Source organism: Rhincodon typus, chromosome 11 (assembly GCF_021869965.1).
Source record: "Rhincodon typus isolate 14 chromosome 11, sRhiTyp1.1, whole genome shotgun sequence".
NCBI classification, from domain to species: Eukaryota; Metazoa; Chordata; class Chondrichthyes; order Orectolobiformes; family Rhincodontidae; genus Rhincodon; species Rhincodon typus.
In genome coordinates, this window is record NC_063342.1 from 7,036,371 (window position 1) to 7,060,350 (window position 23,980).

The 23,980-nt window shown below is 47.2% G+C and overlaps 1 protein-coding gene across 3 annotated transcripts in view; it reads right to left on the minus strand.

Annotated features, from left to right (window-relative positions):
• Positions 1-6,146: 6,146 nt before the first annotated feature.
• nrip1a (nuclear receptor interacting protein 1a) overlaps positions 6,147-23,980 on the minus strand; it is a 98,032-nt gene continuing 80,198 nt past the window's right edge. For 2 of the 3 annotated variants that reach the window (XM_048603266.1, XM_020518992.2), the window contains exon 2: positions 6,147-13,268. In XM_048603266.1, the coding sequence (XP_048459223.1) occupies positions 9,122-12,838 (3,717 nt within the window). In that variant the 5' untranslated portion in view covers positions 12,839-13,268 and the 3' untranslated portion in view covers positions 6,147-9,121. Of the gene's footprint in view, positions 13,269-16,975; positions 17,037-23,980 lie in introns of those variants that run through there. The other variant, XM_048603267.1, reaches the window with a different exon arrangement.

A 23,980-nucleotide genomic window follows, 5' to 3' on the forward strand; every position in this document is an offset into this window, starting at 1 on the left:
ATGTCACTGAATTAATAGTCTAGTGACAACACCACTAGGCCTACCCCTTCCCAGTTTGTAGTTTGCTTTTTTAATCTTATTGGTTATGTAGCTCAGCAGCTAATAAACTCCTCGGAACAAATAAAATTAAAGCAACTTTTTGATTAATTCAGAGAAAAATAAACAATCTTTCTTTCCTTCAGGAGCTGCTCATCCTGTTGCATGTTCTTCAGCGTTTCCTGTCCTGGCTTCAGCGTTCTGACATCTCTAGCATTTTGATTTTGTTCTGCTGAATAATTCTGCTGTATGTTACCATCAAAAAGACACATTTCACAGCGCAGGACCTGCTGAGCCAAACATTTGTTAACGATTCTTACTTAAATCTGTCAAGCTCAGCAGATAACCACCAGACAAACAAACAGAAGAAGGGAGGATGGAGGAAAAAAATGTGGCAGAGAAAGAGAGGGGCTGGAGGAGAGACAGAAGTCAGAATTTAGGAGACACAGAAGAGGTTTTCAAAATGATGAAGGGGCTGATAGAGCAGAAAGAGAGAAACGGTTCCTGCTTGAAAAAGTAACAATAACGAGAGGGCGTAGATTTAAAATGATTTGCAAAAGAAGCAATGGTGGTGTGAGAAAATATTTCTTTCTCACAGTGAGTAGTTATGTCCTGGATGCACTGCCTGGAAATGTGGTGAAGGCAGTTTCAGTATATGTATTCATAGAGTCATAGAGCTGTACAAATCATCCATGCCAACCAGCTTTCCTAAATTTATCTAAATTTATCTAGTCTCATTTGCCAGCATTTGGCGCATATCTCTCTAAACCCTTCCTATTCATGTACCCATCCAGATGCCTTTTAAATGTTGTAATTGTATCCACCACTTCCTCTGGCAGCTCATTCCATACACGCAACACTATCTGCGTGAAAAAGTTTCCCCTTGGGTCCCTTTTAAGTCTTTCCCCTTCCACCTTACACCAATGCCCTCAAGTTTAGGACTCTCCCACCTCGGGGAAAAGACGTTAGCTATTGACCCTATCTGTGCCCCTTGTGATTTTATATACCTCTATACGGTCACCCCTCAGCCTCTGACACTCTGGGGAAAATAGCCCCAGCCTATTCAGCCTCTCCCTATAGCTCAAACCCTCCAACCCTGGCAACATCCTTGTAAATCTTTTCAAGAGGGCATTAGCTGGTTGTATGCATATAAATAATATAATAAGGCAGGAGATTAGCTCTGGGTAATGATGCTCGTTTGATGAGCTAGTGCTAGCACAATGGTTTGAATGGTCTCCTTCTGCGCTGTAACACTTCTGTGATAACAGTGAAAGTGAAATAGAAAGTTACAACATTAGAATCATATAACAAAGAGGCCATTCGGCCCATCAAGTCTATACCACCAAAAATTATATTACTACCTATGCAAGTCCCACTTTCCCACACCAGGCCCATAGCCTTGAATTTTTAAAGTTTGTGATGTTTCCCATCACAGGTTATGCTACAAGAGTTAAATAAAGGGAGGTGCAAGCACGGACATTAACTAGTTGGATCGAATCAATGTAAATCTCTGAAATAGATCAGAGAGGAAATTAAAAATAGACAGAAGTTAGAGCCTATTTGAAAGCGGTTACACACACAATGAGATCTCAAGGAATTGTGATACGGTCCCAGCATAGTGAGATGTCCATGTGTTGAAGAAGCAGGGAGAGCTGACTGTATATGTGCAATGGGTGGTGAAGAAGGCTGAGCACCTGGGGAAAGTGATTTATAAAGATTGTTTTTCTCTCTCAGGGAGGGTCAGGAGGCTTTGGAACTCCTTTCCTCCAAAAGTGATAGAAGCAAAGTCCTTGAACATGCTTAAGGCAGAGCTAGATAGATTCGTGATAAGCAAGGGATGGGGGCTGGTGGTGGTGAAAGGTTATCAGGGCACAGGGAGCAATGTGGAGTAGTGCTATCAGCTATGGTCTTATTGAATGGGACAGTGGTCTCAAAGGCCAAATGACTTACTCCATTCCTAACACATACATATGTATGTACTGGATCCTGGGCTATATGACTGGAAGATTAGAGTACAAAACCAAGGAGCTTACAATGGGACATTTATAAAATACTATTTTGACCTCAACTGGCATGTAAAGTCCAATTCTGTGCACTTTGGGAAGGATTTGAATGGGTTGGAGTGGATGAAAATTTCTGACAATGTGTATAGGAAGGCGTTATGAGGATAGATTGGAGAAGCTAGGCTTCTTCTTTGAGAAGGTTGAGAGGACATTTTAACAGAAGTTTCAAAATCATGAGAAGTCTGCATTGGTAAGACAGGGAGGAAATGTCCACATTTACAAAAAAGTTGAGAACTGAAGGGCAAAGAGTTAAAGCAGGTTGGCAAAAGAAATAAACAACCACAAGAAAAGACAAACTATTTTATGCAGATTTGGATGAGGGTTTGGAAGGTGCCATTGAAGGAGCAATGTTGGCAAGTTGTTGCTGTGCATCATGTAGATGGTAAACACTGCTGCTGAGCGTCAGTGGTAGAGGGAGTGCATGTTGGAGGATGCCAATCGCATTTGCATTAATGTCAACACTGGTATTTATAGGGGTGGTCAAGTTCAGTTTCTAGCCAATATTGTTGCCAGCCCTAAATGCCCTTGATGAGAAGGTGGTTAGGCCAAAATTTTGAATGATTTCAAGAAGGAGTTGGGTATAGCACTTGGGACTAAATGGATAAGTGGAAAAACAGGAACAGGCTACTGAGTTGCCATGATCATAATAAATGGAGCAGGTTCAAAAAGCCAAATGATCTACCCCTGCTCCTATTTTCCATGTATAATAAAATCAGGCTGCTTTGTCCTAAATGGTGTCAAGCTTCTTGAGTGTTATTGGAGCTGCATCCATGCAGGGCAAGTGGGGAGTATTCCATCACACTCCTGACTTGTGCCTTGTAGATGGTGGGCAGGTTTTGAGGAGTCAGGAAGTGAGTTATATGCTGCAGGATTCCAAACCTCTGGTAACACCATTAATTATAGGGCTGATCCAGTTCAGTTTCTAATATTGGTGTCAGTGCCAGCATTTATTGTCCATCCCTAAACACTTTGATGAGGAAGTGGCAAGTGGTTTCAAAACGAAGTTCAGGGCCAACCATGTTGCTGTGAGTGTTTGGAGACAGACCGGGTCAGGAGAGCAGGTTTCCTTCCCTGTAGGACATTTAAGGAAAGCACAGCTGTTTATACCCCATAGGGATCATTCGCTGTTTAGCTAAAAACACAGCACCGAGGACTACCAGCTGACACCCCCACTACTCACTCTACATCAGTAAGTTGTGTCTGACTGAGATAAGGAGGAATTTCTTCACACAGAGGCTGAATCTGGAGTTCTCTAAGCCAAACATCCAGCCACTGAGAATTTTGTTAAGGTCTTAGCAAAAATTTGTAGCTTGGGTTGTGGATGGAGTTGTTCGTTAGCTCACTGGGCCAGTTGCTCTGTGGCATGAAGATGTCTCGTTATCCTCCTAGGCAACATCATCAGTGCGACCTCAAATCGAAGCATTGGTGTTCTGCTTCCTTCTGAACTTATATGATCCTCTGGTGTGATGGATCTTGTCACTTCCGGTTCTGTTTTTTTTAGCAGCGGTCTGTATATGGGGTCTATCCCTATGAGTTTGTTAATGGAGTCCTGTGTTGAGAACCAGGCTTCCAGAAATTCCCTTCCGTGTCTGTTGTTCGCTTGTCCCAGCATGGTCACTTTGGCCCAGTCGAAGTGATGGCCCTCATTGTCTGTGTGTATCGAGACAAGTCAATATCGGTTGTGTCTTTTTACTGCCAGCTGGTGTTCGTGTATCCTAGTCATCAGTTTCTTCCCCGTTTGTCCAATGTCATGTTCACTGCACTCGTTGAAAGGGATTCTGTATATCACCCATCGCAAGTCTCATTGCAGAAGCAATGACGCAGAGACTGGAACACAGGGGCGGGAGTAGGTGAGCAGCCGGAGCTGGGGGGGGCTGCGGGTCACCTTCACTTTGCTCTGCTGCTTGGAAGGATGAAGACAACGAGGAGGATGAGGATGATGAAGAGGAGGACCCATCACACCAGAGGATCATATAAATTCGGAATGCTTTGATTAGAGGTTGCACTGATGATGTTGCCTAGGAGGGTAACGAGACGTCTGCACACCACAGAGCAACCAGCTCAGTGAGCTAATGAACAACTACAGCCACTGAGTATGTTCAAGACACAAGCAGATTTCTGATGTTAAGAATATCATGGGACATGGGGGCAGTGCAGGAAAATGACATCAAGATAGAAGATTAGCCATGATGATATTGAACGGCAGAATGAACTCGATGGGCTGAATGGCCTCTTCCTACTACTTTTTTCTAATTTTGAGTCTCTTGGTGGGATGGTGGGAGAGAACTGTGTACCATCACTGATGGGAGGCAAGGAGAGATGATCACGCAATTGAAAAAGCAAAGAGATTACTGATCTAATGGACATAAACAGACACAGTTATATATCAGAGACAAAAAAACTGCAGATACTGGAATCCAAACAGGAGGGTGGAAGAACACAGCAGGCCAGGTAGCATCTGGAGGAAAGGAGAAGTGAATGTTTCGGTTATTACCCTACCTCAGGAGGACTCCAGTCCTGAAGGAGGGTAATACATGAAACAGTTATATATTAACCTCAGACATATAGAAACTACATACCCACAGACAACAAACTACTGTTGCAAAGTGTTTCAATCTTCCAGAGATTATGTTGAAATGCAAAAAAAAACTCACCCTCCAGGCTCCATTCTGTCCATTTCTGCTCAGCATTCTAGAAAATTCTACAGTCTTTGGAGAGGAAGCAGAGAATCAGATCATAAATCCCAGAGGACGGGAGGGATGAATCACAATTGGAAAAACTCAGGGCGGTGGGCATCAGGAGGACAGTGAAAGATCAGAGGTAAACAACCCAAAATAATCCAAGGGAAACAAATTATTTGCAGCTTCCATACCCTCAAAGCACCCTGTGGCCAATGGAATAGTTTTTGGATATGAAGGCTCTGTGCAATGTCTGAAACACACATGCACAGCAAGCTCCCACAAGTAGCAATGTGGTAACGGTTTCTTAATTGGTTTATGTTGGTTGAGGAGTTAATACTGGCCAAGAATCTAGTGTGAAGGAAGAGACAGAGACAGACAGAGAGCGACAGCTCCCTTCCTCTCCTTCAAGATGTAGAGGTGCCAGTGCTGGACTGGGGTGGACAAGGTCAGGAATCACATGACACCAGGTTATAGTTCAACTGGATTTTTTGAAAACACAAGCTTTCCGAGCATAGCCCTTTCATCAGGGGAAATGAGAAGAAAGCACAAAGATCACAGAACTTTTAAGTAAGAGATCATCAGTTGTGTGACTCTTTGATCTTTTACTTATAAATTCTGTGTTCTGTGTGCTTCTTTCTCACTGCACCTGATGAAGGGGCTACGCTCCGAAAGCTTGTTTTTCAAACAAACCTGTTGGACAATAACCTAGCGTCGCGTGACTTCTGGCCTCTCTTTCAAAATAGTGCCCTGCTTTCTTTTACACCCACTTTAAGGGGAGGCAAAGGCCTAGTGGTATTTTCACTGGTGTGTAATCCAGAGAGCAGGTGACCCAGGTTCAAATCCCACCATAGCAGATGGTGGTACGTGAATTTAGTCAAAAAAAATCTGTAATTATGTATCTAATGATAACCATGAATCCATTGTCGATTGTTGGCAAAACCCATCTGGCCCCTTTAGGGAAGGAAACTGTCTTCCTTACCTGGTCAGGCCTACATGTGACTCCAGACCCACTGCTAACTGCCCTCTGAGCATTTAGGGATGGGCACTAAATGCCAGCCTAGCCAGCAACGCCCTTATCCTATGAATAAATAAAAAAAACTGGAGGGGCAGTAAAGGCCTCACCTTTACAACTCATCCAAAAAGATGGCTCCTCGGACAATGCATCATTCCCTCAGGAGTGGGACACAATTCCCCAATTTACTGAATCCCCATATCTGCAGCACTACCCATTGACACCTGGCAAATGGCTTGGTCCCCATCACCATCGAGTCACCCCTCCCCATGGATGCCAAGGTGAAAATGGAACAACATGAGAAAAAGACAGACTTTGTAAAAGCACCAAAATTAGGGATGCACACCTCTCATTCCAAAGTTTATTCATTTTTTTGCAGAGTACAAAAGAAACTGGTACAGTTCTCACGGTTTGTATTAGATCAGGCGTAACATTGTCTAAAAGACCAAATAAACACAAAATACTATTTGTACTGAAATATTATTTTTAAAAAATCTAATATTTCCCATCGTTTACAGTGCATTCGTTTTCAACAAAAAGAAACCAAATTCTTCATATTTACACAAAACTGAATTCATTTTTGTCAAAAAACAAAACTGAGAAATGGCATTCGGCTCTCAACTTTCACTTGGGTTGGCAACTGGGATCTTTCCTCAGAGGCTCGAGGGTAACTGTCGTGTGGAAGAACTGTTACCCTTGGCCAAATAATTGGAGCGTTGCCATTTATTGTCCAAAAGTACTCACCTTAAAAATAAAAGGGGGTTTACACTGCATCATCCCACGAAAGCTGGGATTGACAACAAATAATTAATCACCAAAGGAAGTCTCGTGTCTGCACAAAACCTTAGTTGGAGCAGGAAGACAATGAGAGTTTCGACAGTCTGTGATATCGCCTTGTTGTTGAGATTGCTCAGTGGAGAAATCCTTGTGTAAAGCCCTCATGGCTCCCAGACTTGGAAGCCTGGATGATGACTGTTTGCTGTTCTCACTTCCCCTGACCTCTGCTGGCTCCATCTCCCAAAGCTTTGATTTCCATCAGCTCCCTCGAGCCACAAACCCCCACTGCGTCTGGTCTGTGAGATGCATTACCCCTGATTCCGCTGTGTCCCTGACTCCTCGTTTGTCTTCCTGACCCAGAATCCTGACCCTTGCTGGTTTAACCAGTTGGTCCCCAACACCTACTGCTCTCTGCCTCCTCTGCTGCACCTAAAGGCCCGATTCCTGCTGGTCTTGTGAACTTTAAATCCCGGAGACCAAAAGCTGTGTCAAAACGACAGTAGAGTATCATACTCAGTAGCAAGCTTCTTAGTCTTTTATCTGAGCTGTGCTAAGAAGCTGTAGACTGCGGAATACCAACTCAATATCCTCATCCTGAATTCCAACTGAGATTTTGTGCAAAAGGTAAAAATAAAACATCAAACACGGACTCCCATGAAAACCGAGTGTTTGGTTAAACTGAAGAATCATGCGGTGGACAGCAAGGGAGCTTGGATCATCAAAATTTTCATGTTTGAACTAAAAGAGAAAAAAAAACATGGGTCTGTTTCTGTGCTGTAAATCTCTATGACTCTATAACATAAATAAATAGGCTCACCATGTACAAGAGCAATCTCCAACATGGTGGAGGAGTAGCAGGGGACAAAGTGTGGGATTCCGGGAATGAACATTGCTCGAAACACTTAAAGGAAAAGGACATTTAACTTTCAGAATACACCCTGCTATCCACTTCTTCAGTGACAGGCCACACAGGTACAGACAATGTACACACAATGTACACAGACTGATCAAGTAAGTTAAAGTTCGATTATTAAGACATTAAATTCTCTTTTCATCTCTCCATTTTTTTTTAATAAACACATCACATTTTTTTTTGTGCATAGGGATTCCACATGCTTTTCATTCCATGCGGTTCGTAGAGTTAGAGGGATTAGTCTTCTATTTCTTTTAACAACAGAATTGGACAAAATATGCATATATAACTATACAATATTTTAAACACTTGCAAATGCAGCTACATGCAACACAATATAGGCATCTTCCCCCATCCAACATACGGACACACACTGTGTCTGTGTGTGCATACACACTCACACTCACACACACTCACACACACACACACTCACACACACACACTCACACACACACACACATTTTTTACATACAATTTACATTACAGCAAGAACAGAGGAAGGTGGTAACATAACCCCTTGGTGAGAGAAGGCAAGTTAAAATTTCCAGTGGAGGGAATTACTTTTGAGAAGAATGACCCTGCTCAGAATAGACAATAAACCGGAGTTGCAGTGTGAATAATAAAAAAAAAGCTCATTTGAATCGACTGATTGTCCACCTGGCACCTTTTGTCCCAACATGTTTCATTAAGATGCGTTTCAACTCACAAAAAATATTAAAATTCATTCCAACGGCCAGTGCCGCTGAGAGATTGCAGCATGTCCATCCACCCTGCCAAACCAACGTTATCAAAACCAAAACAAACATTTTGTGCCACTGACTGACAACGTTGTCTCAGAAAAACCAAAGGGGGCGCAAAAAAAAATTGAAAAAGGTATTACGTGCAGAAGAAAAGAGGAGAAACAAAGGGAAAGAACGAAAGGCAGTCAAAACGTGCGAACGTGAGTCGCAAAGCGGCATCCCGTTTCACTTCCTGGGATAGGGTTGGCATTCTGCGGAGGGCATGGGGCCAACTCGCAAGGAGCAAGCGGTGTCCGGGTGGGATCATTGCCACGGAGACCAGGTGCAAAAAAAATCACAAGGAAGGGGCTTGGGGTGGGGGAGCGGGGTGGGGGGAACAGGGTGAGCAAGGGCCATTTAAGAGCCCACCAACTGGTGCCAGCACCCCAAGGAGAGATGGCACGGCTCCCAATGGGGGTGCACGGAACTTAGAGCCTATGGCACCTTGAACATGATTATCATGCTTTTCATTACAGGTCATGACAGGGGAAAACCAAAAACAAATGGCAACATCCTCATTATATTCATTTTATATATATGTACATATATATGTGTGTGCATATACATATGTGTGTATATATAAAATTACCATATAAAAACTGGTGGATCCCAATATCTTGGCATTCCTGGCAATAGATACAAGTTCCAATCATGCCAGCCAACAAGCTGCCTGTTAGCGCTGATATACATATATATCTATATTATATACACTTATACATATATATTATATATGCAGCATTTGTCCTTCTATCTAGCTGACCCAGATTGTATTGCACAAGACTTGGTCTAATGGACAAGATTGTCTTCTTGCTTTCGTTCCTGCGTGTTCTCTCAATTTCCCCTCCATCCCGATGTCCCACTCAGTCGGGCTCCCGCTTTATGGCCGCCACTTTCTCCAGGATGCCGCGGGCATTTTCGTTCAGATCCGGTGGCACACCAGGGGCCAGGCCCTGGAGACCAGCCAGCGAGTCCTCACCGGGCTCTGCTTTGACCGTCCGGCGACTGGGTAACACCCCGACACCGCCACCGAGCTGCTCGGCCCTCTGCCGTGGCGGAGGCTTCCTTCGCCTGTCGGCCTCGGCAGCGCCTCCTTCCCCTGCTCTGGCCCGGGAGGGCACCAGGCCTAGGCCGCCCCTCTGCAGCATGTAATACAGGATGGGGTTAGTCTTGGTCAGCCACGGTGGCTCAGTGGGCATTCCGAGGGAAGGGGCCTGGTGCTCCGGCTCAGATTGTGCTGGGACGGTGGCAGAGGCAGGGTTTTCCGCCGCGTAGTGTGCAGACGAGCCGGCAGCGGGTAAGATCCCGAGGTACCTGGCAGGCTCGAAGGCCGACACAGTCTCGTTCTGGTTGCCATTGAGCTGCTCGGATGGGCTGTAAAAGCGAGTGGGGCGGTCTCCTTCCAGCCTTCGGTCAGGCCGGGACCCTCTGTCGCTGGCAGAGCTACCATTGTGAAGAGTCCTGTGTCCGGGCAGCACTTTGATGCCATTCTCGGAGAGGAGGAGCTGTTTCAGGACATTGAAGCCTTGGGGATCCTTCACGTTACTTCGAGACTCAAACTCCAAACCATTGCCAGGTTGGAAATCCAGCAGCCTGGTGCCACAGGCCGGAGAGCTGCTCAGGCCATTGGCTGCCTCTCGGGATGGGAGGTCATGGCTGTTCAGCCCCTCGCTCTGGTCTACCATCTTGTGTAGGTCATCCAGTTCACTGGGCGGTGTGGGTGGAGGCTTCCTCTTCTTGGGAATGTTGCATGGGCTACTGGAGCCAGAGGTTGGTGTTGGGGCCTCAGCGAGATTGCCAGCGGCTGGGTGCTGACTGAAGGCGTAGCTGCCCAGGGTGGCAGTGTTGTCCCGCTGCAGAAGTTGGCTCAGGACACCCCCTTTCTGACAGGGGTGGCACTGAGCTCGCGATGAGGGCACAGCAGGGCTAGCCACTTCTTGCTTCACGCTGCCCAATGTGAAAGATGGGTGCTTCTGCTCGGTCTTGCTTGGCACCAGAGGCTGGCAATTGGCACTTTGATCCATTGGTTCGGCAGTGGAGGGGAAGCCACCCTCTTCTTCAATGGGCTCGGTCTTTACCTTGACCATGGATATCGGCTCTGTATCGGCAGCTTGCCCGTTGCACTGGGTCCCTGGTGGCTGGGGGCCTGCCAAGGTCTGGTGGTCCCCTGGTCTCCCATGCAGAGTGGCCGTTGGGACCTTGTCCTTCTTGGGGGTCTTCAGCAACAGCTGAAGGACACTGCGTCTTTCGAGAAGGCTTTCGAGATCGGAACTGGGCACTGGGCCAGGCTGGAGCGGTCGCCTATCTCTCCTGGCACGGGGCTCCAGCAGCACCGACTGCTTGGCTGACCGACTGAACGTGAGGCTCTCAGCGCTCTCGCCCATCCTGGTCTCCACCGAGGAGAGGACAACATTCTTGTCCTCCGCGTCTGCTTGGGAGGTTTCCGGTGACTTGTGGAAGCCGGTGTGTGCCAGGTCTTGCAATAGCTTGCTTGCGCTGAAGGAGAAATTGGAAAGCCGGCTCTCACTGGTAAGTGGCTGGCGCGAGACGTACTGGCTATTTGTTGCCAACTCCGTGGAGGCGAAGTGTTTGGGAAACTGGTGAGCTTTGGCCAACTCGGAGGGGAGCAATGGTTCCAGGGCGCGGTGCCCCTTGGCAGCTTCCAGCTGCTGTGGGAAGTGTTGGAGGGTCTTCGAGGGCTCGCTGCTGCTAGCCAGCTTCCCTCGCCGGGCCAGGAGATGGTGGGTGCCATCACTGGCATGGCACAGGGGCGGGAGTCGGTGAGCAGCCGGAGCTGGTGGGCTGCGGGTCACCTTCACTACGGCACTTTGCTCTGCCGCTTGGAAAGATGAAGACAACGAGGAGGACGAGGAAGATGAAGAGGAGGAGGCGGAGGAGGAAGGAGGGAAGTGTTCCGGGCCCCTGGGCCTCTGGCTGAGAGCGATACCAGCGACTGAAGCCTCAGGTGTTGTAACAATGCTACTGGGACGTTCAGTCTTGAGCTCTGGGGCTTGTGGTTCGGGAGTGCAGTTCCCTCTCGCTCCGTTCTGGTGACCCAGAAGCAGTTGGAGGAGAGTGACCTTCTGGTGGCTCTTGGACTCGGGCCCATTGCGGTCCTCCTTGGCTTCGGGGCTCTGGACCCTCGGGCCTTTGGGGTTCCAGCTGAAGAGAAGGGACTCGGTCATTTGCTCCAAGCTGCGCGAATGGAGGGAAATGGGCTCACACATCCTGGGCTTGGTGGACAGATCCATGGGCGTACAACTGGAGCGGGAGCTCTCGTCGCTGCTGTAAGTCTCCTCCAGGGAGCCGGCCTCCTGCTTCACCGGTTTCTCCCAGGCCGGCAGACGGTAATCGAAGGCGGGGCCGCCCCTCCTCTCGGCTCCCAGCCAACGGTGGCCGTTGGTGGTCTCGGTACTGGCGTCGGCTGAAGACTTGGGGATGCTGTTGGTGTTGAGGAGGTGCATGAGCAGGCTGCTGCTGTTATTGGGGCCCAGGGGCGACCTGTCCCGCTCCCCGACACTCTTCTCCCGGGTACCGGATGGGCTCCTGGTGTGACCCGCCAACCTCAGCGATTGCTCAGGGACCCCCGGATTGCCCCGAGACGCACCGCGGCGATGCCCATCCTTAGAGCAGTGATCCCGAGCCGGGTCGCGGGGTGACGAGGGCTCGGCCACTTTCTGGTTGGCGATGGCTGCCAGCCTCTGGCTGGCGGAGGGGTGAGGGGCACGGGCACCCAGCGAGTGCTCCCGGGTATACTGCTGCAGCTGAGTGTCGCTCGACAGCAGCAAGGCCAGTTGACTGCAAGCCACGCTGGGCTTGGGTGAACCATTAGACCGGGCACCGTTCTCCACCATGCTAGCCACCGCCCTCAGCCGGGCCGAGCAGGAGATGGGCTCAGCAGCCCCTTGATGATCCGCCGGGGAGCTGGGAAACCTCGGACGCTCGGCAGGGCTCTGGTATAGTCCATCCGGCTCCTTGGGGAGGTGCTCGCTCTGGCTCGGCTCCCTGTTCTTCAGTAGGGCCCGCAGGTGGTTGGACACCAGGCCGTAGCTCCTCAGGTCATCCTCGGGCGGGCTGCCCAGGCTCGGTGCCTGGCTCAGCCTGGGGGCACCTGCTTGCTGGGACAACGCCACGTTTTGCAAACGGGAGCTGAAAGACTGCAGCAAAGAGGCCAGCAATGTGCTGTGTTGCTGCTGCTGGGCTTTTCCCAGTTCGCCCTGTTTGGCAGTGCCCTCCTGATCATTCGACTGGAGCCCATGGCCGCATACTCTTCTCCGCTTGGCACCGTCGCAGGCCTCAGCTTGCAGTAACCTGGCCTTCTTCACGTTCAGCGTGGAAGCAGCTTTCGAAGCCCTCTGCTGGGACGGAGAGACAACAAAACCTTCAGCACCTCCTCCCCCCCCTCCGCTGCAGTGAATGTCGGAGCTTTTGCAGGCAGCACCTTCCTTCTCGGAGGTGCCCTTGGTGGATGGGGTGCCCATACTGCCCCCGGATGCTTGATGCATTAAGACACTCTCGAGGTACGTTAACACAACTGAATCCTGGTGCATCTCAGAGCAAAGCTCCTCTCCATGGGTCATGTTCAAACAAAACCAGGAAACACGAAAAAAAAGGAAGATGCAAAACAAAAAGAATCTTGCTCCTGGATTATCAGTCCATTTATTCACATGCTGGATTAGATTGGGTATCCATTTCGGCTAATGATGCACGAGAAGGTGTTGAGGAGGTTGGAATCTGGGAAGGCCATTCCTAGGATTGATGGTAGGGGAAGGTCCAGCCTACAGCTCAGCGAAGAACGAGGTCTTTCAGTTTGACCATGAAATAATTGGAGGTTGCAGTAAATCCCATTTCTCAAAGCCCCAGATGTCCTGAGCATAAACAAGCCGAGTGCCAACACCAGGATAGGAACAGAATTCCCATTTGTAGCCCTCTCTGGAATATCCGGAAATCCCCAGTGGATCAAGCCTCTGACGCTTTCCTCGTTAACTCCATGGAATGGAAAAACAGCACCTGTAAACCAAAAAGAAAACAAAAGTCAGAAACTGCCAACATAAGACAATGAAATTAGATTCTGCCCATCAGCTTCAGAATTCCATTGAGACGACGAATGAAGCATTTAATGCTTTTTAATTCCATTGGCAACATCAAACACTCCAAGGACGGGGGCAGCACAGGGTTAGATACAGAGTAAAGCTCTCTCTACACTGTCCTCATCAAACACTCCCAGGACAGGGACAGCACAGGGTTAGGTATGGAGTAAAGCTCTCTCTACACTGTCCCCATCAAACACTCCCAGGACAGGGACAGCACAGGGTCAGATACAGAGTAAAGCTCTCTCTACACTGTCCCCATCAAACATTCCCAGGACAGGGACAGCACAGGGTTAAATACAGAGTAAAGCTCTCTCTACACTGTCCTCATCAAACACTCCCAGGAAAGGGACAGCACAGGTTTAGGTACAGAGTAAAGCTCCATCTACACTGTGCCCCATCAAACACTCCCAGGAAAGGGACAGCACAGGGGTTAGATACAGAATAAAGCTCCCTCCACTCTTTTTAAAACAGTAAGTCCAAAGTAATGATGAAGCCCCTGTGAGGCACTGTATCGAATTAAAACACAAATTAACAGTTGAATTGGAACCTTATACAATGAAACAAAAACTTCTTAAACTGGAATAACATTGTCCGGGGTGATTGATTGGTTGATTTATTGTTGTCAATCAATGTAGCGAGATACAGTGTAAAGTGCTGTTTTGCATGCTATAAAGGTAGATCATACCATACAAAGTGCACCAGGGTATCTGATAGAGTAAAGCTGCCTCCATACTGTCCCCATCAAATACTCCCAGGACAGGGACAGCACGCAGAAACATACAGATTAAAGCTTCCTCTACTCTCTTAAAGTGAAAGTAAAGCTCTGTTGACACTGTCCCCATCAAATACTTCTAGGGCAAATACAGCATGGGATCAGACACAGAACAAACTTCCTCTGTGCTCTCCCCATCCCAAGATTGGTACAGACAGGGTTAGATACAGAGTAAAGGTCCCTGTACCTGTTTTAAACTGAAAGTAAAGCCACTTGACACTGTCTCCATCAAAAATTCCTGGGACAGGTACAGTACAGGGTTAAATATACAGTAAAGTGCCCTCTACACTGTTCCTCTCAAACACCGCTAGGATATTTGGAACTTAGAGTAATTGTTGCTTTTGCCCGCTTTAAATATTAGTGTTAAGCTCCAAGCTCTAAACGCTAATTTGTTAGGTCATGATTGTGATAATTCATACATCTGTTACACTCACACTCCTGTAGCCTCCCTCAGTGCCAATGCAGTTGGATGGCTGTTATGTGTTGTACCATCGTCAGCATGTATAGTCTACAGAGGAAGAGGACTTCTGCCATTAGTCTGGTGCATATAATCCATACTCCAGATGTGCCAGTTCAAAGACCAGCGGGCATAAGTTTAACGCAGTTTAACGAAGATCTGAGGAAAAATCTTTTCACCCAGAGGGTGGTAGAAATATGGAACCTGGTGGAGGCAGGTACTCTTGCTACATTTAAGAAGCATCTGGACAAGCACTTAAAATGCCAGGACATAGCAGGTTCTGCACCTGATGCAGATTAATGGGATTAGTTTAGTTTGCTAATTGTTGGTCGGCATAGACATGGTGGGCCAAAGGGCCTGTTTCTTTGTTGCATTACTCTATATTTCATTGTGCACGTCACTACAAGGCTAAATGCAGCCTGGTAGGGAAAATTCTGGAACTTTAATTGCCGGGGTCAAAAGAACACGACACGACATTATAGTCCAACAGGTTCATTTGAAATCACAAGCTTTCGAAGCGCTGTCCCTTCGTCAGGTGAAGTGTCAGACCATTGGCCTGTTTATGAATATCATGTAATGGTGATCAATCAGGTCAACCCCCAAGGACAGTACAGGCAAGATTTTTGGATGGTTTAAAATCCCAGACCATATAAAGCCTCACAACCTATTGGTGTCAAAACTATTTTTTGTGGCAAACTCTTAGCAAATGCACAATGATTGGTACACTCACCCAATCAACACTCTCAATGCCCTGGGCATTATCACTGACTAGAAACTGAAATGTACCAGGTATACCCTTACGAAGACTACAAGGGCAGGTCAGAGACTGAGATTTCTGAGGTGATTAACTCACCTCCTATTACATCCAGGTCAGGATCTGATGGAACCCTTGCCACTTGCCTGGATGAGTGCAACTCCAACAACACTCAAGAATCTTAACAGAGGACGAAACAGCCTTTGTGGCCCTGATCAACCACATTCTCTATTCACTTCCTTCATTACTGACACATAGTGACAGCAACGTTTACCATCCACATGGATGCACTGCTGCACTTGACAAAGCTCCTTCGACAGCAGTATAGAAACAGTCATGCAGCACTACAACAGACTCTTCGGCCCACCATGTCTATGCCAGGCACAAACACCAAATTGCACTAATCCCAGTTACCTGCACTTGGTCCACAGCCTACTACGCCCTGGCATTTTAACTGCCCATCCAGATGCTACTTAAACGCTGTCAGAGAACCTACCTCCACCACCCTCTTAGGCAGCACATTCCAGCTTTCAACCATCCTCTGGATGTAAAGACTTTTCTTCAGATCCCCTTGAAACCACTTCCTCTTCACCTTAAGCTTACTCTTTCCAGGATTAGACACTTGGAAAACTCATGGTCTCTATCATCCAAAAAGGACAAGGCAGCAGATACCTGCAGGTAACACCACCTGCAAATTCCACTCACCATCCTGACTTGGAAATATATCACCGCTCCTTCACTGTCACTGGGTCAAAATCCTGGAACTCCCTCCCTAAACATCACTGTGGGTCTACCTGCACCCAAAGACTGCAGCAGCTCAAGACAGAAGCTCATCACCACCTTCTCAAGAGAAATTAGGGACGGTGGATCAGCTGGTCTAGCGAGAAATGTCCGCAAATGAATACAGAGAAATATCCTGCATCTTTCCACTGATCCATCCCCAATTTCGATATTCCACCAGTGACAGCTCCTCAGGATTCCTCGTTGACACATCATATTTCTCTAACACAGCCTCAGGGATCCACAAATGACTCAGGCTATTCCTAACGCACTTCCATGGATCTCACATTGACAGATTCTCCAACTGACTCCTCCTCATTCACTCACTCTCAACTGAAACTGGACCTGGCACCAATCAACAACAGATCGAGAGGTCAGCAGGCAAAATGGTGGACAGGTTGTTTCCCAGCAGAAGCAGAGGGAACTGTGCTTGTTCACTACAGAGAGCAATTTGCAACATATCGCAACAAGAGAAGTAGGGTCATAAATCAACACAACAGCAATGCTAGCATTCACAAAGAGGAGCCATAAGATAGGAGGCTGTGTTGTCATGCCTCATCATCCTCTAGCAGAAAGGCCAGAACGCAGCATTAAATTCCCAACAAGCCTACCCCCTGAACACCTGCGAGACTCAATACGGAGAAACTGCTCTGGGTTTTGCCTCACATTATTGTAACCTGCCAGAGATCGAGATTCTCAATGTTCCTGTGCAGTGAGCTTTGTAAACCGAGATCCTCTTGAAGTTTCCAAACTCGCCTTCTAAGCCTTGCCTCAATCCCGCCTGCCTAACCATGCTGGCAAGCACAGGAAGGAAGTTCAAGTTAAAGCATAAACACATTCATCCTGATGACAGTGACTCACGGCCTGCTTATGGTTCTTGGCACTGCTGCTTTTGTCAAACGTGACCTCATTCAAGCCAGGGGCTTCCGCAATGTCTCGTCTGCCCCAATCTCTGCTCCCTGCCAAAGGTCACTTCTCCGGCAATGAACCAATCGATGTTGAGCACTTGATGGGAACACCCTAATTGTCGTTTTTAAATCCTGAAACTAAATGTCCCCATGTTGTGCAGCCAGCTCCCGCTGCCCACTCTCGTCTCGCTGTGTCTCACAGGGTTTCAGACATGACTCATTGTGGGGAGATGTCTCGTTTCTAAGTCAGGGAAGGTCATGGAGGGGTCAGAGTTCCACTCCAGACAGCAGATTATAAAATGCTAGGCTGACACAGCTAGTGGAGTGCTGAGGGAGTGCGACAAGTCCGGAGGCACTGCCTCTCAGGTCAGCTGTCAATGTGCCCTCTCACGTTTGAAAAAAACCATCTAGGAAATATCCTCAGCCATTGTTTACACCTCAACCAACAACAGTGATAAAAGAACCCAGTCATTAACATTTGTTGTGCGCGCACACACACACAGACACACACGCGCGTACACACACACACACGTGCACACACGCACACACACACACTCGCACACACACGCACATACACAGTCACACACACACAGACACAGACACACACGCACATGCGTGTACACACACACACACATGCACTCACGCACACGCACACACACTCATGCACACACACACACATACACAGACACACACACACACAGACACACACGCACATGCACGTACACACGCACAGACACACGCACATGCACTCACGCACACGCACACACTCACGATCCCACACGCACATACACAGACACACACACACACACAGACACACATGCACACACACTCACGCACACACACGCACATACATACGCACACGTACACACACACTCACTCACTACAGCACAACAGTAACTCTTCTTTTATTCATGGGTTGAGGGCATCTCCAGCCAAGCTAGCATTTATTGCCCATCTCTAATTGCCCAGAGGGCAGTTGAGAGTCAACCACAATGCTGTAAGTCTGGAGTCACATGTAGGCCAGACCATGTAAGGATGGCAGATCTCCTTCCCTAAAGGACAACAGTGAACCAGATGGGTTTCACAACAATTGACAATGGTGATTTTTAGACTCTAAATTCCAAATTCTTTTATTGAATTCAAATTCCACCCAGGATTCAATCCCAGGCACCCCCCAAACCATCCCACCCCGCCCCAAGAACATTACCGGGGTCTCTGGATTAATAATCTAGTGACCTACAACCATGCCATTGCTTCCCTTTTCAACAACAATTGATTGGCTGGGAAATTCTTCTGAAAGTGCTCAGGCCCAGAGAAGGGCCGCAGAAAACAAAGACTTACAAGTATTGACAAAAAAAATTAATGGGAGAGAGGAGGTAAATGTTTTTGAATCAACAAGTTATGATCTAGAACGTGCTGCTTGAAAGGCTGGTGCAAGCACATTCAGTTGCAACATGCAAAACGCAGTTGGAACAAAGTAATTGGAAAGGAAAAAGCATCAGAGCTATAGGGGGAAAGAGCAAGGACAGTAGGACTGATTGGATGACTCTTGTCAACAGGCTAGCAGCCACGATGGGCTGAATGGCCTCTTTCCCTGCTGAAAGAGCCGGTGAAGATTTCAAAGGAAACATCAGGAAACTCACTCATAAAACTCATCCAATCAATAGAGGGAGAGGCAGAAACTGCTGGTGAAACTGACATACTTATTAAAACAGGATGGAAACTGCTGGAGCTATTTTTCAGCCAACGATAGAAAGACGTTTAAGTCAGAGAAAGTTGTGCTTCTACTTACTGTGCAGGCGTAATCTTATGAAGCGGCTGAAAACGCAGTGGTGAACCAGGGGGAATGTCTGGAAGTTGTGACTCGCACTGAAGAGAAGTCACCACAATTCTCACCCTTGTGACACCAAATGTACAACAGCACAAATAAACACTTTGCAAATCGCAGCCAGCTCTCTGCTTCAGAGCTGCTGAAACACAGAAGGAAGAGTCTGCCTTCTGGAGTATATATATAGGACTGAAACTAGGCAGCAACTCATAGAGTGATGAAGGAGACTCATTAATCTGCAATCACCATATCTTTCTTTGATTCGTCCAATTATCTTCCCTAGACCAAAGTCAAGTAATAAATCAGCAGCAAACTTTCCAGTAACCTCCAAATTTTTTTTGAGTGAACCGCAAGCAAAAGGATTTTCTTTTAGAAGCACACAATCCCTACAGTGCACGAAGAGGCTAATCGGCTATCAAGACTGCACTGACCCTCCAAAGAGCATCCCACCTACAGCCACATCCCTATCCCTGTAACCCTGCATTTCCCATGGCTAACCCACCTAACCTGCATCTCCCTGAACACTATGGGCAATTTAGTATGGCCAATCCACCCTAACCTGCACATCTTTGGACTGTGGGAGGAAACTGGAGCACCCGGAGGAAACCCACGCAGACACGGGGAGAATGTGCAAACTCCACACAGTTAATCATCCAAGGGTGGAATTGAACCCGGGTCCCTGGCGCTGTGAGGCCATTTTATTTTTGTATTTTATATTTTATTTTTTCCCTGCAGTGGAGGAAGAGCTGACTAGCATTTATGTGGCACCTTCCAAAAGCCCAAGGGGTCACAGTGTACTTGACCATCAGGTCTCTGAAGTGCATTCACTCTTGTAATACAGGAAGACTCAGCAACCAATCTGCATACAGTCAGCCCCCACCCAAGAGGAAAGTGATATTGACAGGGGCTGAGATTTTGAAACAATGTTATATTTGAGACATAAATATTGCTGAGTACGTTGTAGGCATTGGTTTGGGGGGGTGGCGGTGACATGGCGAATTGTTGCCTGCTTTACCTCTGAATTATCAGATTTTATTTGTATCCAGCTGGGGATGCATCAGTTTCACATCCCCAGCTGGCTGTGCAGTGTTTCTCTGGGTTACACTAAAATTGTAAGACGTATGAGCAGAAGTAGGCCATTCAGCCCATCGAATCTGTTCCATCATCCACTGAGACCATGGCTGATCTGATAATCCTCAACTCCACTTTCCTGTCTTGTCCCCATAACCCATGATGCTTTTACTGATTTAGTGTTCGTTTCTATTCACTCATGGGATGTGGGCTTTGCTGGCTGAGCCAGTATTTATTGTTCGTGCCTAATTGCCCTTCAGAAGGTGGTCATGAGCTATCTTCTTGAACCACTGCAGTCAATGTGCTCTAGGTAGACCCACAATGCCCTTAGGGAGGGAATTCCAGGATTTTGACCCAGCTACACTGAAGGAACGGTGATATTGTGGCTTGTGACTTGGAGGGGAACTTGGAGGTGATGGTGTTCCCATATATCCGCTGCTCACGCCCTTCCAGATGGAAGTGGTCGTGGGTTTAGAAGGTGCTGTCTTAGGATCGTTGGAGAATTTCTGCAGTGCATCTTGTCGATAGTACACACTGCTGCTACTGAGTGTCAGTGGTAGAGGGAGTGAATGTTTGTTGATGTAGTGCCAGTCAATTAAATATTCGGTCTACATCAGCCTTCAAACAACCTACCTGCCCAGCCTAACATTTAGTACCAGCTGAGAGAAGAAATTTCCCCACATCTGTCTTAAATGCGTGCCCCTTGATTCTGAGATGTTGCCCTCTGATCCTAGACTCTCCCACGAGGGGAAACAACCTCCCATATCTGTTCTGTCAGGTCCCTGAGAATTTTGTACATTTCAATAAGATCACTTCTCATTCTTCTGTATTCCAATGTGTATAGGCCCAAACTATTCAACCACAGTCCCTCCATATCTCAGGTCAACCATGTGAACCTTCTCTGGACTGTCTGCAATGCTGGTATATCTTCCTTAAGAAAAGGGGCCCAAAACTGTTCACAGTATTCCAGCTGCAATCTAACTGCGTATAGTTTTAGCATTGGCTCCCTAATTTTATACTCCATTCTGTTAGAAATAAAGGCCAATATTCCATTTGCCTCCCGGGCTTGAAATGTGAGCCAGAGTGAGACTCGAACCTGTGAACTTGTGTCCTAAAGGCAAGTGCGATGCCTATGGGTCTCAGCGAGCAAAGGGTAAATGGGAGGCGGCAGGAGGTGGAGGAGCGGGGAGGGGAGACAAAATTCTAGGCAGAAATGCAGATTGGGGTAAAATGTTAAAAATGCACAAGACGGCGCAATGGAAGAAAAGGACAAAAAGGTGCTGTGAAAGGATGCCAACTGCAGCCAAAAGAGCTGAAAACAGTTTTGCAGACAAAATGACGCCCACACAGTGTCAACCTCAAAAACACTGTGGTTTAAGAAGCTAAGAAATGAGGGCACTTTACTGAGGCAAGTGACCTCGATACAAAAGGGTTGGCAAGACATCAAGAATGTTATAGAACAGAAAGAGGCCATTCATTCCGTCATGGATAGTAAGAACTGCAGATGCTGGAGTCAGAGACAATACAGTGTGGAGCTGGAGGAACACAGCAGGCCAGGCAGCGTTAGAGGAGCAGGAAAGTTGACGTTTCAGGTCAGGAAAAATTCTTCTGAAGAAGGGTCCCAACCCAAAGCATCAGCTTTCCTGCTCCTCTGATGCTACCTGGCCTGCTGTGTTCCTCCAACTCCACATTGTATTCATTTCATCATGCCTCTCCTGGGTCTTTCAAAAGAGTGAACCCATTCATTCCCATCCTCCCTCTGCTCTATCCCAGAGCTCTACAAATATCCTCTCTGTCACATTTATCCAGATCTTCTTCCCACCGTCCCATCAAGCAGCACATGCCATCCAGATCACAACAGCTCATTGTCTACAAAAAAGGTTCCTCCCTTTCGTTCTTTTGCCAATTATCTAAGACTTTGTGCCTTCTGGTTATTAAGCCTCCCACCACTGGGTATAATTTCTCATTATTTATTCCAGCAACATCATAGAGACAGTCTTGAACAGCCAAAGGTTTAACAAAGAAAACAGGCATGTCAAAACCCATCAGGCACATTAGGGCAGCTCACTTGCTGCCTCACAGCGCCAGGGACCCAGGTTTTTCAGACCTGCTGAGTTTCACCAGCAACTTCTGTTTTTGATTCAGATCTCCAACATCTGCAGCTCTTGGTTTTACTTTACTGTCTCTTGCCATGCTCCCTTCAGCGAAACCCATGCCACTCAGCCCCTGTGCCCTCAAAGTTGTGGATCGGCACTAATGGAGCAAGAAAACAAGCGATGCCCTTCTCCAGGTCTATTAGGGATGGGCAATAAATCTGGCTCAGCCAGCGACACCCACATCCCAAGAAAAGTGTAATTTTTTTTTTGAAAAATGATCAGAAGTAGTGAGAAGAAGATATCAGGGTTCACCAGGAAATGGCATGGTTTACACATTGAGATCAGATACTACTGTCCCTGAGCCTGCAGATTAAAAGTTCATTTCCAGGACACAATGGGCAGGAACTCAGTAAAATATATTTGTGTAGCGTTACATGTGATGACATGGCTTTTAACTGTCCATCCCCATTGAAACATCGTCTAAGGAGTTGGGAAAGGAAAGGCCATTTCAAAGAATCCCTGCAGTGAGGAAGCAGGCCATTTGGGCCATCAAGTCCACACTGACCCTCTGAATATCATCCAGCCAGACCCCTACCCTATCCCTGTAACCCTGCATTTCCCATGGCCAATCCACCTAACCTGCACATCTTTGCACTGTGGGAGGAAACCAGAGCACCCAAAGGAAACCCATGTAGGCAACAGGGAGAATGTGCAAACTCTGCACAGACAGTTAGTTGCCTGAGGGTGGGTTCAAACCCAGGAACCTGGTAGTGAAAGGCAACAGTGCTAACCACTTAGCCACCAGACCACAGCTGGACTAAACTAATGCAGGAAGCGAATCATGAATTGAAACCTCCTGAAATCGGTCCAATGGGAAGTGGGAACCCAAATTGCCTTCCACAGCAAGAGTCCATAGGGCAAGGCAATAGGGACATTCTTGAATCCTGTCTCCCTGGGATAACCTCAGCTGCTGTTAATTGTTCATAACTTGGCAGCCATACATCACCCTAACTCATAAGTTGTAAACCACCTCATCCCCCACGTGAACTGTCAAACTATTAACTGGAAAGCCCTTCAGAAAGGTTTATTTTTGTGCCTAAGGTCATGGGGTCAATCCACACAGCAGTGCAGTAACAGACCGATTCAGCACTGGCGCCCCAGTGCAGCACTGCACTGTGGAAGGGGTGCTGCATTATCAAAGGCACCCAATTTCAGGTGCAATGTGAAATTGATTTCCTGCCTTCCCACTAGGGGTGGATGCAAAATACTACATGACACCATTTCAAAGGAGACAAGATTGTACTCCAGTCTCCAGGCCATATTTAACCCTCAATCAACGTCACAAAAAGTAAATTCTGCACGGTAACCAAATTATTGCTTGAGGGAGGCGACTAGGTCCAGTGACACTGTGACTATCAGTGTGAATAAGCACTGACTCTGTACAGTTAAACAGTGAGTGACCCTCACCCTGAATAAGACCCGATACTGTACATTTACACATTGAGTGACCTGTATCCTGAATCAACACTGACTCTGTACAGTTACACAGTGACCCTCACTCTCAATAAATACTGACTGTGTACAGTTACACAGTGAGTGACCATCACCCCGTTGAATAAACACTGTGTACAGTTACACTGTGAGCAACCTTCATCCAGCCGAATAAACACTGACAACATACAGTTACACAGTGACCCTCAGTCTGAATAAATAACTCTGTACAGTTATACAGTGACCCTCAGTCTGAATAAATAACTCTGTACAGTTATACAGTGACCTTCAATATTAATAAACACTGACTCTGTACAGCTACACAGTGAGTGACCCTCACCCTGAATATACACTGACTCTCTACAGTTACACAGTGACTCCCAGTTTGAATAAACACTGGCTTTGCACAGTTACATAGTAACTGTCCCTCACCCTCAATAAACACTGACTGTACAGTTACACAGTGAGTGAC